An 18418-nucleotide genomic window follows, 5' to 3' on the forward strand; every position below is an offset into this window, starting at 1 on the left:
GGCCTGCCAACCATTCGATTCCCCCTCTCCCCCTCTCTCTCTCTCTCGCTCCCTGCTGCGCTTGAGGCTGGGGCGAGGCGGGCGGACGCGCTGGAAAATGAAGCACCAAGTGAAGGAGGGACCGGGGCGAGGGACCGGTTGGGTGGACCCGGTAATGGTAACGGGGTCGGGGAGTCTGAGTGAGTCGGAGTGGGGAGGCGAATTGAGAACGCTGTAGCGCGCTGTATTTCTTGCCCGCTCTCAAGAACGGGGCGGGGCGAGCGTGCCTGGCCGTGCCGCGACAGCTGCGAGCAGCAGACCGATTCCGAGAGTCGTTTTCGTCGCTCTGTCTCCCTCGCCCTCATGAGGCGGCCCTAGGTGCGAGAGAGACCGGAATGAGGCTCCGAGGTGCGAGGCAGGCCGTCGGCGTGGGTGTGGGGCCGGCCAGCGGAGCTAGCGGGGTGCTTCGTATACTTCGCTGCTTCTCGAAGCACAAAGTCCTCTCCTCTCCCTCCTGCCCGCATTGCAGCGCCAGCATGATGCCAGCACGATACACCAGCGTGGGGGGCCGGCTTGGCCGGCTGGGGCTGCTTGCCGTGCGAGCCTTGCACAAGAGCCTCACAAGCCTCACCATTCTCTCTGCCGTCCCGTTCCCCCTCATCTTCGCAGCGCTGGCAGCGTGCTGGCAGCGTGCTGGCCGCAGGATCCTCGAGGACGGGGCACAAAACGAGGACAAGAAGTACAAGGCCTCCCTGCCGTCCGCCCAGGCCTTTTGAAAGTTCTTTTGTGCGTGTGTGTGAGAGAGAGGGTGTGCTCCCGCCAGCCAGCATTGGGCACGGCCCCTACAAGGTGAATGTACTCTCCCCCTCTGAAGCATTAATTAAGCACTCTCGGATTCTTTTGTCTAGCTTCTGCGCGTCATCCGGTCGCTAATGTTTGAGGACCTTGCCGTATCCTAGAACGTGGTGGTGTTCAACGGCGTGCACTTACATGACGTGCTTGGAACAGCTTTAACTTGACTGTGCTTAACGGTGACGGTGCTTAACGGCGACGGTGCTTAACGTTCTTAGAATGCTTAATGGCCCTAGTGCTTAACAGTGCTATCTTTACAGTTCCAATGGCGGTTTCTCTCTGGCGGTTGAGCTATCAGTCACGGCGTTATCAGTCAGCGCGCTTATCAACGCTTAGCTGACTTCGAGCTTCAGCGTGACTGGCGGAGCACGCTCTCAAGAGGCTCAGGCGGATCTCCAAGTTTGCAGAGCTTGTTTGTTCCAACGTGGCGGGAAATGGTAACAGGCGAATCGCCCGCGGGCCAAACAAACAAAAATGTAAATGCCGCGACTCCCCACCCCACCCCACCCCACCTCCGCGAAAACAAACATGTTTCATGTTTTCAGAGCTCCGTGCGCCGTTTCCGTTGGTGAGCGTGAACACGCTCGGGCGGCACAAAAGCACAGCGAGCGAGGCGGGGAGAGGAGAGGGGAGGGGGAGGGGACGAGGCCGTGTCCTGCATACCCTTCCCCCACCCCTGCGCGGTGCCGTGCTCCTTGCAGCCTTCGGGTCGGGGAATGGCTCGGCGTGGCTGTTCCGTGGCTGCCGAGTGGCTGCCGAGTGGCTGCGCGTGGCTGCCGAGCCGAGCCGAAGTCGACCCGACCGGTGCCGCCGCGCCACGCCACTCCCCACTTTCCCCCCCGGGATAGGGGCTTTGAGGATAGAAGGATAGAGGAGAGGAGGGAGTAGGAGACCGTTCTATGCCGCGGCGCGGTTGGCTGGCCGGGCGGGTGCGGGTCGGGACAGCAGAGACAGCGACAGCAGGAGCGAGCTGTTCTGCCGCTCGCCTTCGCCGCGCCTGTTCGCGCCGCCTTCGCCTCCGTCCCCGTCCACTCCGTCGTCGTCCTGCATGGCCTAGGCGTCGTGTAGGTCCGCCGCCCCGCGCTACCCCGCGCCAGCCCGTCGGACGCGCCCGCGCCGCCGCCGCCCGCCAGTCAAGTGAAGCCGAAGCCCCGGAGCAAGTCGCGAGCAAGAGCCGCAGGCTGGAACGCTGGAACTGCGCCGCGCGGTCCCGCCTTGCTTTTGCATCGGCCGCGATCCGCGATTAGCAGTGCAGTGCCCAGTGCGACGGCGGCTGATCGCCCCCCGCAGCGTCTTGTCACGCGCGTCACAGGCCGTCACGCACGTCACGAGAAAGCACAGGCACGCAGGACGCGCCGCCGCGCCGCGCTCAACGCGAGGGAGCGAGACAGACGATTAGTGCGGGTCCAGTGATGCGTTGTGCGCTTATGTGCGTTCAAGGAACGGGTATGCGACGACGCCGAGTACAGCGGCAAGAGTATGCAGCCTTTCTGACAGTGGTACGTACGTGTGACTGGATTCCCGATTCCTTGCTGCTTCGTGTCTTTCATGTTTTGATTTATTTTGGTGGTTTGATTTGATAGTTCGGCAAGCAGTTAGCACTCGTTTTTAACTCTTACCGAAATAGCTGAAAGCTGCAAAAGCAGAATAAAATGGTATTATGAAAGCGTTTTGACCACATTCGTCACAATTTCCTCCCCATAGTCAAGACAAGTCTTGACTGCTGTCAAACCCGGCGCCAAACAATAACTGCAGGTGTTTTTGGAGTCTGGAACAGTTCGGTTCTCAGGCCGTTAAGCCAGTTTATCTCACGGCAGTGATCAAACAACCACAACATATACTGAATATAAAATACTGAAATGAAACAATCGTTTTAGAGCTACTCAGACTTTGGAAGTTTATATTTGGGTTTATAAAGATGGAGGTAATTGTGTAGCAATCGTAGTGTTCTTTATTTTTATCATCTAATTGAGAGATTTAATCGCCAAATAATATAAATAATGGTATTTCAAGCACCGTATGTACCGTGCTTACTCTTCATCATGGGGACCAATTAACCTCAACAATTTGTTTACATTTTTTTCTGATGGTCCTCCACTTAAGGTGTCTTTCTGAATGGTGCTATTAATGCTAAATTATTGCACCATTTCTTTTCTTTCCTTTCCAGTGACTTCAGGTTAAGTTGCATAAGTCCTAAATTGGGTATGTTTCTAATCATTCCTATTTTCCTTTAATTTGTTTGCAGGTTGGCAATGAACAACTTGCATTCTAGTGAATTCCCTGATATTCAAGGTTTGTATCTTTTGTACTGTACTCCTTTATTTTAGACAAACACTTAATGTAATTACTAATTCATGTCTTTTCACCCAACAGATGAAACTCATACTGAAATCAAAAGTTTTGGGACTGGCATAAGCGATAATTTGTTCGCTGAGAAACGTCCACTTCCTGGCCTCCTCTGTCTCAGACGTGGTTGTGAACATTTGCAGTTTAGCAGTGAAGTTAGTAATATGTAAATTAATCCTAGAGTTCTTTAGATTTTTTCTCAAAATGGTTTACTTAATTATCTTTTATTTTAAAAATTGCAGGCGCAACATCATAATCATCTCTTGACCCATATTACATTGCCAACTGTGAATGTTAAAAGGCTAAATTTGGCCAGCACCTGTATACAAAAACAAGAACCTCTGAAGGTTCGATTGAAATTGACAAGTCAGGCAGGGTCAAACAAACCTGAATTTGAGGTGAGTTTTTTTTACCATTCATTGTTTTATTTTGTAAACAATGTGTGAAGTGGCGGATTCAGTCAGAATATTCTGTACTTGCTAATTTGTACAGATACATTATTCATGATTTTTTGTTGCTGCCAGGAGTTTCAAACTAACTCGTGGATTAAGAAATTGAAAGAAAGTGGTGACTTGAGATCAAACTTTTCTTACCAGTTGTTTCAAAATGATTTTCCTTACGATGAGGTAAATTCTTCTATTTGTCTTGTGTAGAATTTGTGTGCTTTCATATTGTGAGTTAGTCAATCACATTCCAATTCTATTTTTAAAATTCGTTTTAGAGTTTTATTAGTTTCTTCTTAACATTCTGGAGATGCAGATCAAATTTTGTGAAAAATGTGTGCTTGCTTTGAATGATGTATCTGGCAAATGAGTTTGGCATGTACTCTTATGAGGTATTCTGTTGTTATGTTTGGTTTTGCCTTTTCTTAGATTTTTTGTGTTTTCACTGTTTGTTTTTTTTGTAGTTATAATTTATGTACAAGAAATTTTATTTAGAAAAGAAAATTTGTATCACATAATTAGGAAGAAAATTAATGTTTTTCAAATCCTTTTCTTAACAGGTAGTGCACTCCAAAAAAGTTCTGTTGGGGCCAGGGGGAGTATATTGCTTGAACGGTGTTGAGGAAGAAGTGAAAACAGAGTTCCTTGAGAACAGTGTAAGCCAAATCTACCTATCACTTCTTGCCTTTGGGTCTGTTCTAGATTCAAATGTTTCAGATTTAATCAAATCCTTGTTCCTCCTACAGATAACGTCTGAACCTCAGCGGCCTTCCGCAAGGGAGCCAGTTACTACTTCCGAGCTGGACGAGCCCACTTTGAGCTCACCTACTGAGGAGAGGGTTGATAGGGACCATCAAAGAGAACAGGTTGGACATTGATCTAGCTCCCTCTCTCTGAACTCACACAAGTTCATGGACATTCTTGTAACTTATCATGCTCTATTTCAGGAAGAAGACCACCCTCAGAACAAGGACAATCCAGAGGAAACCTCTCAAGAGGAAGAAGAAGAAGAAGACAGCGAAGCTGAAGCTGAGAGTCCACCCCCTGTGCCCTCACCTTCACCCTTATCACCTACTCCCAGTGAAGTTCTTAGGCCACACGGTTTCCTAGCGCCTGAGCAGGTGGTTGATGACGATTCTTGTTACCCAAATTCTCCAGCTTCTCCTACAAGAATGGTGGAAATGAATAGCTCAACTTCGGCCATTGGGGGATCTGATAATGACAGTGGGCATTCTAGATCGCCTGCTACCTTTACAGGTTTGTTCTCTTTTTTTCCCTTTGCTGTTTGCGTGTCTATCAGTTCAAAATTTTCATCATTTTTGAAATTGTGAATTTTTTTTCTCTTTAGGAACGGGGTCAGGTGGCGAAGAAGACTCATCAGCTCAACAAAGATATGATTGGGAAGATTTAGTAGGGGAGTCCACAGGACATGAAAGTAATGAATCAGTTGCCTCAAACGAGAATGGGGACACTCATGGAAGTCCAGCAACACACGATGATGTAGCAGCAGTGTTGGACAGCACCAATGTCGCCTCAAACTTGCTTGAAAGTGATCCATTGCTTCTACCAGACAATGCTGGTTCTGCTGAAGGGGAACAAGATAACCTAAATCTCCTACAGAATTTAACAGCAGATGTTCCAGATGTTGATCGAGGGGCAGGAGGTGAGACTGAATACATGTCATTAGATCGACTTGCGGAATCTTCCTTCTGCTGTGATGTATGTGGTGAACGTGCTCAAGATCGGAGAAGTTTGGAAGAGCATCGTACCATGGCAGGCCACTTTAAATGTCTTATTATGCCTGAATGTGGCTCAACAATATGGAGGACATCAGGGGAACTGGCAGCTCATCAGACTTCAATTCATGGGTTGGGCCAGCCCCAAGTTCAGCAGTCTCAGCAGTCACCACAACAACGTTCCACTCCTCCCCAGACTTCTCCTCAAGGTGCCCCTGGCACACCCCCAGTACAGCAGCTTGCACAACAAGTCCAAAGACTTGCAATGCCCCCACAGGTAATTCCATCATGAAGTGATGTTAAGTTAGTTGCAATTATTGTTCAGTTTTCTAATAGCTTATTCCATGGCAGGCACAATATCCCATGCCGGGTGGCCAGTATCCACAGCAACAAATGCAACCGCAAATGCAACCCCAAATGCAACCACAAATGCAAATGCCACCCCAAATGCCACCCAATATGCAACCCCAAATGCCACCCAATATGCAACCCCAAATGCCACCCCAAATGATGCAACAGATGGGACCAGGGCCTCTACCAGGTCAGATGCCTCAGAGAAGACCACCTATAGGCTACCGGATGCCGTTGCCAGGGCAACCCTATGGTCCTGGGTCTCCAAATCAGCCACAACCTGGCTTTTCTGGGGGCATACAGCCACGCCCCTTGAACGCTCTTCAGGCTCCAGTGAGAGGCCCGGCACCAGGCCGACTACCACCAGGTACAGCTTCATTCCTGTTTTAATTTTGTAATTGTTAACTTTTCAAATCTAATTTAAACAATTGTCATTGCCAATAGGTGCTGGCATGCCGCCGAGAGGCATGGGTCCCATGCCCATGCGTGGGCAGAAGCGGCCAGGTCCTGTACCACAAGCAGGACGAGGAATGGTGCCTCCAGCAGCCAAGCAGCGGAGAGTGGAGGGCATGTTGCCACCCCAACAAGACAAGTACGTTCCTTGACTTTATGTCTTGATGTCTTACTTTAATGAAGGTTGTATTGCTAATAGCCAATGTGTTGTCTCCTCCACGAGCAGCATTCCGGGAAAGAAGAGTGATGCGAAAGCGGTGGCCAACATCCTCGCCACGAGGGGCATCACCGTCACCCCTGCCAGTGGCGCTGGCGGCGGCCGAGGCGGGGGCGTGGCCAGTGCAGCCGCTGCGCAAGTGGCTCACGCACGGCAGCGGCAGAACATGCAAGCCCCAGCCCCTCCTGCACCGGTCACCACACTCAACCTCAACTCGGCCATCTCCATCATACCCACCACTGGCTCAGGGAACGGCAGGCAGCAAGTAAGTTTGTCATATCCAGCGACGATCGGACTTGGAATTATATGTGGATCATCTGAACTTATCCTATATTATTTTTGCTTTCAGAACAACTCAGGGTTTGCTGTGCCACAAGTTCGATCAGCGGGGAGACAGCCTTTAACCACAAATGTCGACAGACCACCTCGTCCTCCAACTGTTGACCTCACTGGAGATGGCCCTCCACCAGGTTCAACAAGGCTGCAAATGGGGCTCACCTACAATCGAGGCAGGGGTGGAAGGCCCTCCAATATGTCCCGCACATCATGTCAAATTTGTGACAAGGTGTTTCCCTCTCCTGAAGCGCTCAACCAGCACATGGCTATGCATCGTGGCCCTGGAAAGCTGCCCTTTAGGTCAGTCTCAAAATGAAAGCTGTGGAATTTTTGAAAAATAGTATCATTTTATTTATTATGGTGTTAAGTTTTGAACAAATCAATTAACTGTAGCTTTTTAATTTCCAGGTGTAATTTATGCAATGCACAGTACCCTACCAGCCAAGGCCTTCAACAGCATCGCCAAACATATCACAAGGAGGCTTCAGGGATGACAGCACCTCTCGCCCCTGGGGAGGAAATGGTCATTCCTCTCATAGATCTCAAACAGCCAGGAGTTGCTTCAAGATTGAGCTCTTTGGGCATTCATCACTGCATCCCCCTGTCTGGCCTCGGCAATCAGGCCAACGGATATTTCTCACTTCCTGTTGTCTCCATTGATGGTTCCCGCCAATCAGCAGCGGGTAATTTGCGATCACTTGGTGCTAGTGGGGTTCTCTCTATTGGTCCTATAAAGCTTGTCCCTAAGTAAGGATACTGGCTATGTCAAAATTTGACCTTTTAGTATGCCAAAGAAAATTTTAAAGTATTACTTTTTTTTTAATGTTCAGTGGAAGGCAAACTGCCACAAAGTACATTTTAAAAAATATGCATTAAATACTTAGGCCTTTGATGAAGGCCTTTTAAGGTTCCTATGTAAAAAGATACTAGTGATAACTGAAATGAGTTGATATACATTTTGATAATGGTAGCTGGTTCTGTGTCTGCATATTGTTATCTGACTGACTTATTTTAGTGCTCTTTTTAATCACTAAGAATGAAGATCTATTCCTCCCCATAACATGCACCAAATTACTTAAAGAAGTCTTCTTAACTCATTCATTGTGGGTATAAGTGTTGCACAAATTTGGCCTGAAGTCAATGCCTTAAGATATTGTATTACCTGAATCTTCTTCGTACAATTTGTGTGTTTGGTGTGATCTCAGAAATATTAAGAGCTGATGAGCAAATTGTGTAGGTGATAAACTCGTTTTGTCTTGTCATCAAATTTGGTTCTGTAGTAGTATATGTGTTTGTGTCTTTTAAACTCACAATTTTTAAATTGTGCTTGATGTTATGAGTAATGAATTTCCCAAAGGGTTATGTTAGTTATAAGTGGCTTTCCACTACAGTATCTTCTTTATTTGTTTCAGTATTTTTGTAATCCTGAGATTACATTTATTTACCGGAAATGGTTGTGTTTCCTTTTTAAAATATTTTTTAATGATCTGCTGTATACTTTCATTTTCTTGGCTCATGAATAGTACCCACATTTCTTTTCTACAATTTGTGTACCATATTTTGTGTCAAGAAATACAACTGTTGTTTTATTTTTCAATATTTTACGTTTGTTGTTCAAACTTAGGGTTTAATTAACTACAGCCTGTAGTTCATGTGTACTGTATTTGCTTTACTGATAACCAGTATCAACTTCTTTGCCCTTAGGTTTTGTGTTTTCTTTAGTTCTTGAACAAATTTACCTGTACTTTATTAGTAGGTGTAATGAAGTGCTACTTCAGTGTCCATTAATGTGCTACTTAATGCATTTTTTTTGTAGATATCCTTTGTCTTATATCTGCCCCTTATACATAATTTCAGACAGTGGCATTTAAAAAGATTATAAAATCATGAGTTACTTCAATGAAGGAAAGTGAATCTTTCCCTCCAAGGTTTGTTGTTAGTGGTCCTCAGTTAAGATAAGTACAGCTTAGTGCACGGCTCAAATATATTTTTATGAGTCATCTGTAAATAACATTGTTTATACATTCTACACAAGCATGGCATATTGTTTCTTTAAAAATAATGTTAACGACTGAGAAGTTGTATCCTGTGCCATTCAGACTGTGATAAACTTAGAGTGTGTTTACTGTCCAAATAACCCCTAATAATAATAATAAATGTGTATAAGAATTAAATTTTTGTTTTGCATACATTGTTTTCTACCTGAATGGACAGCAATTCAACCACAGAAAGAAATCCAGTGGTGGTTTTCACAATCCATGGGTCAATGTGCCTTTGGTGTTCCGGTCGGTAGTGCAATGATAAGGAAGGGTAATATTTGTTGATGCCGCTCATATCATCAGAGACTGGGGTTTAGAGTCCAATCCCTAGATTAGGCTGGGCTGGTGAAGCACCTCACCTGATGACGGTGCCCAGCGGCAGCGCCACTCAACTCATATGATGTTCCGAGGGTTGAGTGGGAGTGGCGGGGGCGGGGGTGGGGGCGGGGGGAGAGGGAAGTCGGGGAAGACACTGGCCACCGGCCGCCCTGCCGCTTGCGCTTGCGCTCACCGAGGGGTTGCCGCATCGCATCGCACTCGCACTGGTCACTCCGAGCGAAAATCACAAACATTAGCTGTCAACGACCTCGGCGTGTTGCGATGATCGTTGGCAAGTTGTCCATACTGTCAACGATGACAGGCAGAAACGCCAAAGCTGCCATCAACTTGACAACAAGTGTTTCAAAGTACTCAACTGCAGCAAGCATGGCCAATCCGAGGCTTGCCGGCAAAGTGGCGATTGTCACAGCTTCCACGGATGGGTAAGTATCCAAGTGTGCTTGGAGCTAATTGTGAATTGTTTTACTATAAGTGAGAAACTTGTTATGCCTAACCTCACAAACTTAGCTAGTTTACATTTGACTGGCACACAAGTCCTTGTTCCGTCACAAAGTCTCACTTAATTCTGTTTACAGGATTGGTTTTGGTATAGCCCGCCGTCTTCTGAGGGAAGGAGCCAGTGTTGTTGTCTCTAGTCGCAAGCAAAAAAATGTTGACGAAGCAGTAAAAGCACTCCAAACTGAGGGTTTGAAGTCTGTCACCGGAATTGTTTGTCATGTGGGCAAGAAAGATGACAGATCTAAATTATTTGAGGAGGTATGATTTGCTTTCTGAAAAGAATTGTGGAAGAACATAACTTCCTGCTGTTGCTTTTACCTTATTTTTTGTCCTTTAGGCCAAGAAAAAATTTGGAGGGCTTGATATTTTAATTTCTAATGCTGCTGCCAACCCAACTGTTGGTCCGGTTCTTGATGTAAGAATTTTTATAAAGTCCTTGAAGTACTTGTTGCAAGTAAAGACGGTTTTCACATCTCTCTATCTTTATTCCAGTGTGAGGAGGATGCATGGGACAAAATTTTTGACATTAACGTGAAATCTGCCTACCTATTGTCCCAAGAAGCTTTGCCTCTTCTGCGTAAACGAGGGGGTGGTTCCATTGTGTATGTTGCCTCTATTGCTGGGTTGCAGCCTTTCCCGGTAAGATTCCATCAAAATTCCCTTTTTCATAATTTGAGTATTTGTTAGGTTTATCCCTGTATTGTTTGTGTTTTCTTTTCTGCAGCTTCTTGGGGCTTACTCTGTCAGTAAGACTGCATTACTTGGACTTACTAAAGCTGCTGCCCAAACTTTGGCTTCAGAAAACATCAGAGTCAACTGCCTTGCACCAGGAGTCATCAAAACTAAATTTGCACAAGCAGTGAGTGGTTGTTCTTAATGCTTTATTATATATTTGAAAATTTTGAAAATATAACAAGACACTTTTAAAAATTGAATTTTACTATTTTGTTTGTTATGCTTAGATTACAGAACCTGAAACATCAAGAGATGTGGCTCTGCAATCTATTCCAATGCAAAGGTAAACATAAAGAGTGTTACCTAACATAAATGAATAACTTTCTGTAGAATTCCTATTCACCGATTGTTGTGATTCCAGGTTTGGCACCCCTGATGAAATGGGTGGAGTTGTAGCATTTTTATGCTCAGATGATGCAGCTTACATTACTGGTGAAACAATTGTTGCTTCAGGAGGAATGCAGTCCAGATTGTAGTTCTCGCACTTTCTGGCTTTGGCTCTGTTATTTTTTTATGTGTCCGTTGGCCAGTTTTCAACAAACATATTGCTTATGACTTTGCTCAACTGTAGTTTTAAAAGTAATATTTTTATAATGAACTGTTTTTACAAGTGATATGGTATGAAGGAAGGCAATTAAAAACTTTAAAACACAAGCTTTACATTGATTGAAACATTCACACCTATTTCACCTGGATTCCACAAAATTGATAACATCATGAGATTCCCAATAACAGAAATTAAATGGTATGGGTAATTTTACAAAACAAAGAATAGTGAGATTTTTTGTCAGGTCACTAAATAAGAGTCAATGAGTTTGTCATGAACATTGTTCAAAGAACAATTGAGTTTTTGGAGATAGTAAAACAAATAAATACTATTTATACATTTAGATGTTTAAGATACCGTCCAGGATCATAAGCCTGTCAAAACTTACCACATAATTTTAAGGCGCATCTCCATAGAGTGCTATGATATTAGTAATACTGCTCGGGTTTGGCACTTGATATCGTAATACATTCTATGTAGCAGCAAGTCACTGGAGCACTGGACAGGAGGAAGCCTCAGAAAGGACATGCACTCATTATTACTGGCTTACAAAATTTCAACTAATTTAATAGGAAACATCACAAGAGTATACAATACTTGGAATTATATTGCTACCTATTACTATTGCTTCAGACCACACGAGTATTAGTTTTCAGACCACCTGTAAATAAAATACCACTCCAATCAACTCTGCATAGCACTGGAATATTCAAACAGCAATATGAATTTTTTGAGATACAAACATTACTTGGTCCTCCAGATCACATAACAAGCATGGCTTATAGATGAGAAAATTCTACAAACCAGCCATTAGCTTATCCTATACAAAAATGTTGGAAGCAGTCAATTCAAGGAGTGTGGCTTGGCTTCCCTTCCCTCAACAAGACTAATTGATTAACATTATGTATTCATACATAGTACACATGGATAAAAAAAACAACCAAATTCCTTTCACAAATATTATATGTTCAACTTGATTTACATTATTGGTTACGATTTGATCTGAAGTGAATCTCATGGGTTTCACTTAGGTACAAGACAGACACATGAAATTGCATTCAAATAAGAACTGAATCACTCTACAAAATCAATCAATCCATGTGAGGATTGATGCATAAATTCATGACACATGTCAAAACAAACTTTACATACAATAATATATAAAACAAAATGACTAGTATACAAGTGAGTACAGTACAATCAAAAATGAAATAAAAACCATTTATAAATTGAAATAAAAACAACACAATAAAAATGTTCTGCAGTTGTAAAAAAGTTTGACTGGCTAAAAATTGAAACTAAAGGAAATGCTACAACATAAAAACAACACAAAAGTGAAGAATTTTGGAAAGAAAAGTTCATGACAAATGAAGTGAGTGAATAATGTTAAGTTAATGGATGGAAATAATGATAACATTTGCTTATTTGCCGTCATAACAAAAATCATAGTTTGGGGGATCTGCTGGGATTGGTGGAGGATCCTGTGGAATATCAACACCTTCTGCATCCAAAAGCCTCAATTTTATATCCATTGATAGAAGTGTGTCAAGGTCATTTTGGGCTTCTTTGCTGGTCATTTTGCTGCCTGAAAGTACACAAAGAATACACACAAATATATTTATTTGAGAACTCCCTTTACAAAAACAAGAAATACAAATATAATAATCTTACCCAGCAATGCATTAATGCCGTCGGTCCAGTAGTCAAAAACTTGTTCATCTGGAGCAACAAAATCCAACGAAGAGACTTCAACTGAGTCAAGCAACAATGAAAAAGCTAGCTGATGAGTTGTTTTCCGCCCTCTGAAATCAACACCTTTAAATATGAGAGCAATTCTCTGCGTTCAGAAATAATACTGAGAGAAATTTAGAGGACACTCACCGCACATCTTTCATATGGGGACATTCTTTTCCTATCACCAGTGCTTTAATGTCTACAACTGGTAACTTACTGGAGAGCTCTTCTAGTGCTGGTACACTTTTTTCATCACAATCTCCATAATGAAACACTTTGTGATTGGGAGACAAGCGTATGTACCAAAACTTGTCTTTAATTCTCTACAAAATACAAAAATAACAGTGAATACTTTTAACAGAACTTGTAAGAATGGAAAATCAATAGGGTTATACTTGATACCTGGCCACGAGGAGAGTATTTGGTGAATCTAGTACCCTCAACTAGAAAGCCATTACGCTGTTGTTGAATTAGTTCAATTATTTCTGGCTTGATTTGCTCCCGTAATTCAACAATGGGCCTTGCATGAGACTCCCATTCTTCACGGCTTGTTCGCTCTTGCTGCCATAGATTTGTGATTTCAGAATAGGTGAGTACCTGAAGAAGGCCTCGAAACTTGTCTAAAGACAACGGCTGCCCAGCAAGAGCTCGAGTAATTTGCTCTTTGACCACACTGAATACCTTTTGAAAAAACAAGCATATTGTTATTATCATTATTGGAGTGAAAATGTGATTTGATAAGATGTGAGATGTGAGAGTGTGTATGAGTACCTTCACAAAATCTTCTTTAGTTGCACGCATCTCTTTCCATGTTTTGTTCAAAAGAACAATACAGACACAGAAAAACTCTTCAAAGGGATGGTCAGTGGTGAAGAACATAGGATGATAGTGATGACCCTGTTCACTTGGTGCTTCACCAATTCGAAGGACTTCGCACAGTAAACGAACAAGCTCAACACTTGTCCTTCCAAATGGGCATTCATGTTCATCAGCACGGCAAGAATTTTCAAGTACAACCTTGGTGTAATTTTCCACATGATTTCGAGCAAAATAAATCATGCAATCAAGGGCCAACATCCCAGGAGGTGTTTCAGCAAAGTCAAGGGCTGGATTGATGTCACATTTGAATCCCAATTTCTTGTAATCTTTGGCAAATCCGACTTGCCTGGAAATAGATCAGATTAATTGAAACATGCACTGAATTAAATAAAATCCATTAGTATTGAAAAAATATATTTTTTCAACAAGAATGAAGCAACATATACCTTCTTGCAGTGCTATCTCCACCTGATGAAGCATTATCCATGTCAAATGCAATTCTGCGAAGTTCTTTAATTTTTTCATGAGCATCTTGGTCTTGTAAGTCCATTTTGGTATTCATTCTTTGCTCTAACAGAGCTAACTGAAGAGTTTGCAGGACATACAGTTGATGAGCCATTTCTGTTCCAACCTAAAAATAGAAAATTTTATTATGCTTATAACAGATGAGATAGAAGGCCTTGAAGCAAACACATGGTAAAGCATTAATGTATTTACCTGGCCAGATGCAGCCTGAATGTTTGTTAGGATGACATTGCGTACTTTTTGAGAGTTAAGAGTGGCTGAAATGGACTTCCGCTTAATGTGATCAGCTTTTACAAAGAGGGCATTAATGAGTGCAATTGCATTTTGTTGAGTTACAGGATTAGAACTTTGGAGGTGTACAACCAAGCTTGGAAATGTAAGTTCTTTCTCTAAATGAGCGTATTTCGCAGAGCTGTTAAGAACAATACTCTCCAAGATTGACAGCGAAGCTTGGACTACTTTGCTGTCCTGATTACTTCCTTGGTTGTTGACATAGCTTGCAACCCGGTTCATAAAAGTAGATTCAAGAATATCCCATGAAACAATGCCATGATCCATAAGTTCAACAAACGACATAAGACAGAAAGCCAAAGTAGCGCCTTGACATTTGCCGTCCTCGATCATGGAAATGATAAGCGCAAGCCCTTGCTTGTTGATGAACTCCAAGGCAAAAGTCATGTCTGTGCTCAGTTGTGACAGTTTTTGAAGAGCCTGAGTCTTCTCGTCCAAGTTCCCATTCTTAACTTTAAATAAAATATCTTCTGCTGTCTTAGATGGAGAGAAGGTTAGGCGAAGAATGGATCCGTTCTTAATTTCATTTCTGTTCTTTTCAGTGACGTAATTTTTGTTGGTGTTCTCGGTGAATTGTAGCGCATACAATTCAGAGTCCGTGAGCTGCCATCCGTTGCACAAATCTTGGATAATCGCGGCCAGCGAGTGCTTCTGGTTGAAGCCTATGAGTTGAGGCACTTGCTCGGCCATCTCCACCGCGATCTTCACGATATTAGCCGTGTCGTTCATTGCAGGCATCTTGAATGTGTGCAGTCCTCTTCCTTGGTCACTGAAATGAAACGCGGTCCGCAGAGGGCTTCAACAGGAACTACACAATTGACATTGAAGGCAATTTCACCCAATAAACAAGCAGACCCTCCAGGCCCTCCACCGCGGGTTTGTTTGTGTTTGGGAACTGACTGGGGATGGGCCGGGCCGTCGGGCAGAGATGGTGGGCAGCGCCGGATGCAAAGGATGCCGTCATGAACGCATCTCTGCCTCCCCCTCGCCTCGCTCGAGTTGGAAGATCGGTCGTCAGATGGCGCTAGCAGTGCCAGCGCGAAAAAACGACAGGACGCGCTGCGCTGGACAACGCGTTCCGCTGAGTATCTCCATCAGCCACACTTGCGTGGTTTTTATCTTTTCTCGGTCGGATTTGGAGTAAATTAATCTGAGTCAAAGTGACACAGCCGGAAGATGGTGGATCAATTTGGGGTGACGCTGCACGGATACAAGAAGCCGATTGCTAGTTTCAAACGAGACGATTTTAAGGAAGAGAGACTCATTAGCTTTGTACCGAAGAAGCTGAAACCTGAGGTAGATGAATCAATAATTTCGGATAATGAGTATTCGTGATACCACTGCTGCTGACTTATTGTTGCCTCATCCAAGCATTATTGACCATGTCTCCTAGGATCGAGCATGGAATTTTCCCAAAAGACTGGACATCTACGACCCAGTTTTGGACGGGTATTCGTACAGCTCCCAGCATCTTTTGCAGCAGATCAAACACAAGAAGTTTCTCAAGCCCTATGGTAGGCGTCCTTTAGCCAACGGCAGCGCAAAATCCCCCCGATCTAGGGATGCATACCAACCAGGCAGCGTTGTCCAAATGACGTCATCTGGTATTCAAGGACACATTGTTTAACTGAAATTGGATGCTCAACATCGTTTCAGGCCCTTGGGATGTCTACCGGGCGCCCGTCCTGTCCTCCATGGACGTGGGCTGGTTCCTCAACGACCCTGCCCTGCAGGGCGAGGACTGGATGGAGGTGCGCAAGCGGAGCCCGTGGCCGTGGTCTGAGATGACGAGGTCATTGTCGTTGCCAGTCGCACTAGTGTGATCGTTGTTACGTCGTAAGCCAGCCGTCTCACAGCAAGGCACTGTGCAGGCTGATTTCGAACAGTGCACTACGCCTGGCAGTTTTCGAAGCGCGTCTTGCTTTAATTTAGGGCCTCCGCTTTCAGGTTCCTGGACCACATCCGCCGAGTCGACAAGTTCTGCAACATGTGAGCCCGGGCCGCTGGCCGCTGCCCGCAGCCCGGCCCGCCAAGTGGCCGAGTGGCGTCCAAATTTCCAGGTGCAACAACTTGACGGTCAGAGCGAGACCCCTTTCGGCGGCGGCGGCGGCGGCCAGGATGGCGAGGATGGTGGCAACAATGTCGGCGAACGGGGCGCGCACAAGGGGAGCGCTGCCGCACGCTTGCCGCAGGGCCGCAGGTCGGTGGGCGCGCCGCGGGTCTTTTCGCCGCTCTGTCTCTCTCACTCTCATGGAGCGTGCCGCAAGAGTGCGAGTGAGACAGAGCGACGATCCTTCGGATGAGGAGGCTGGAGGGCCGCGGAGCCGCGCAGAAAGGGTAGCGGGGCTCCCCCACCCCGCCCCCTCCTCCGGCAGGCCCGGACGGCCCGGACCAGGATCGTCTAACGAGATGTTTGCGCTGCGCCGCTGCGCCCTGATTCTGTCTCAATCTGCCCTGCTGATGCTGATAGCGGACAGGGGCGGATCCGGCGGATGGGCGAGGCAACGACTCGGCGTATACACAGCATTTTCATACCGAGTCGTCCGAGACTCGGCACGAGAACAGTCAGCCGCCCGCCGTCGCGCCCGCGCAGCCCGCGCAGCCTGCAGACAAGTTCCAAGTCGGCGCCAAAATCAATAAAGTTTCAATTTCCATCCCCAACGACGTCTTTGCTCGATGTAACTCCTCTACAATATGCGTGGCCTACCTGGCCACCGTCTACGTACCTGCCTGCCGTCTACCTGTTCGTCGTCTACCTGGCCGCCATTACGGTTTGGCACGGCGACCGCTGACGCGACGAAGAGAGTACTGTGAACGTGACGGGGTGAAGGGTCCGGGGTTGGGGCCCAGCAGAGTGATTCCGAACGCTGCCATCTCGTCGCTCTGTCTCTCTCACACCCCGACGGGACGCCCCACGAGTGCGAGAGAGACAGACCTCGGAATATCAGTGTGCCGTGGCAGGGCGGCGTAGCCGTGCTAACGGCCCCACCGTCAGCCCCCCCTCTTCCTTCCCCCTCCCCTTCCCCCAGGCCACTCAAGATACCGCACGGGATGAATCCATCGCCATTCATATCGGTTCTGTTTGCCATCGGCGCGTGTCTGGACTCTGGAATGGGAACCGGGAACCGGGACGAGCCCCTGCCCTGCCAGGAGAGTCCAGAGGCCTTTCTCTACGGAGAGGGACCCCCCGCGAGGGCGACGCGTTCCTCGTGACTTTCACAGCCAAGGCCACGCCAGTAGACTGATTCAGAGAGTCGCTTTCGTCGCTCTGTCTCTCTCGCACTCATAGGCGTTCCGTGTAGGTGCGAGAGGGACAGAGCGACGGAAACGCCTCTCGGAATCGGGCTGCAGGAGGTGCAAGCGGCCCCTCCCCTCCCCTCCCCTCCCCCTGCTACCCCCGAAGACTCTCGGCAGGCAGCGGCAGGCCTTGGGGTGCGCTTGTTCTCGTTTTAGGCGAGCGAGTCTGAAATGTCTAAGTGTACAAGCAACCGCGATTTCAGCGGCTGTAATCTCACTTCCGCTCCTGCATTTATTCATGAAGCGACTGCCGGTGCCGGCAGTGCCGGCAGTGCCGACTGCCGTGGGATTTCGCCCGCCTCCACCAGTCCACTGGCAAATCCACTGCGCGGCTGGTCCGCCACACACCGCCAAGCACCGCTTGCCGTGCCCCCTCAGCGCGGCGGACGGCAAGAAGCAGGACGAGGAGTGCCAGAGCGAGAGGGAGGAGGGAGGAAGCTTTTAGCAAGATGAGACTCGGCCGGCCCTGCCGGCCCTGGCGGCGGCGGCCGATCAGAATGCATTCTTGGAGTGTTGGCCGCTTCGCCGCTGTATTAGACGCTGAGCTGCGCTGAGCAGGGCATTACGACGCTCTCCGTCACGCGCCGCGCCATTGGGCAGCCGGCCGCTTCCGAGTGCCGCCTCTCCGTCTCTCTCGCACTCGCGGGGCGTGCCGGCGCGGAGCGAGAGAGACGGAGCGACGAACTCGGAATCGGCCCGGTCTTTTGTCTGGAGAAAGGGGCCGCAGCCCCACTCGCCCCAAGCGCAGCAAACGTGCCGAAACCGGGTATCGAAATAACTTTTAAGTCTGCTTCTCTGGATTCTTTGGCTTTTCTGACCCGGTAACAGTGCAAGCCCAGTGTGGAGAGAACTCCTCTCTTCCTGGTGCGTGGCAACTCTCC

At 46.6% G+C, this 18418-nt stretch overlaps 4 protein-coding genes across 6 annotated transcripts; 3 read left to right on the forward strand and 1 right to left on the reverse strand.

The window, feature by feature from the left end:
* The first annotated feature begins 1957 nt into the window (after positions 1 to 1957).
* Positions 1958 to 8887, forward strand: LOC117646507 (COPII coat assembly protein SEC16-like). 3 transcript variants are annotated; one of them, XM_034387512.1, is made up of 14 exons: positions 1958 to 2330; positions 3077 to 3123; positions 3205 to 3332; positions 3420 to 3575; positions 3702 to 3803; positions 4181 to 4276; positions 4367 to 4486; positions 4568 to 4877; positions 4969 to 5633; positions 5708 to 6074; positions 6152 to 6299; positions 6387 to 6642; positions 6727 to 7013; positions 7122 to 8887. In XM_034387512.1, the coding sequence occupies exons 2-14, from the start codon at positions 3084 to 3086 to the stop codon at positions 7462 to 7464; spliced, it is 3018 nt and encodes a 1005-aa protein (XP_034243403.1). In that variant the 5' UTR covers positions 1958 to 2330; positions 3077 to 3083; the 3' UTR covers positions 7465 to 8887. The 3 variants fall into 3 exon arrangements, with proteins under 3 accessions (XP_034243403.1, XP_034243406.1, XP_034243404.1); XM_034387513.1 differs by lacking the exon at positions 1958 to 2330 and adding an exon at positions 2427 to 2755; XM_034387515.1 differs by lacking the exon at positions 3702 to 3803 and having other exon boundaries at positions 1959 to 2330.
* Positions 8888 to 9199: 312 nt separating this feature from the next.
* Positions 9200 to 10978, forward strand: LOC117646509 (dehydrogenase/reductase SDR family member 4). Its single transcript, XM_034387517.1, has 7 exons — positions 9200 to 9513; positions 9667 to 9847; positions 9927 to 10004; positions 10082 to 10228; positions 10314 to 10448; positions 10552 to 10607; positions 10686 to 10978. The coding sequence occupies exons 1-7, from the start codon at positions 9353 to 9355 to the stop codon at positions 10798 to 10800; spliced, it is 873 nt and encodes a 290-aa protein (XP_034243408.1). The 5' UTR covers positions 9200 to 9352; the 3' UTR covers positions 10801 to 10978.
* Positions 10964 to 14978, reverse strand: LOC117646508 (engulfment and cell motility protein 1). The gene is made up of 7 exons (XM_034387516.1): positions 14142 to 14978; positions 13871 to 14055; positions 13377 to 13770; positions 13008 to 13286; positions 12753 to 12928; positions 12543 to 12673; positions 10964 to 12456 (listed from the first exon to the last, which is right to left on the reverse strand). Exons 1-7 carry the CDS (start codon positions 14976 to 14978, stop codon positions 12293 to 12295), a joined length of 2166 nt encoding a protein of 721 aa, XP_034243407.1. The 3' UTR covers positions 10964 to 12292.
* Positions 14979 to 15207: 229 nt separating this feature from the next.
* On the forward strand, positions 15208 to 16824 carry LOC117646510. The gene is made up of 5 exons (XM_034387518.1): positions 15208 to 15536; positions 15634 to 15754; positions 15897 to 16032; positions 16188 to 16440; positions 16711 to 16824. The coding sequence occupies exons 1-4, from the start codon at positions 15417 to 15419 to the stop codon at positions 16231 to 16233; spliced, it is 423 nt and encodes a 140-aa protein (XP_034243409.1). The 5' UTR covers positions 15208 to 15416; the 3' UTR covers positions 16234 to 16440; positions 16711 to 16824.
* The last annotated feature ends 1594 nt before the right edge of the window (positions 16825 to 18418 follow it).

The sequence above is a fragment of the Thrips palmi genome, unplaced genomic scaffold (genome assembly GCF_012932325.1).
Source record: "Thrips palmi isolate BJ-2018 unplaced genomic scaffold, TpBJ-2018v1 HiC_scaffold_19, whole genome shotgun sequence".
In the NCBI taxonomy this organism is placed as follows: Eukaryota; Metazoa; Arthropoda; class Insecta; order Thysanoptera; family Thripidae; genus Thrips; species Thrips palmi.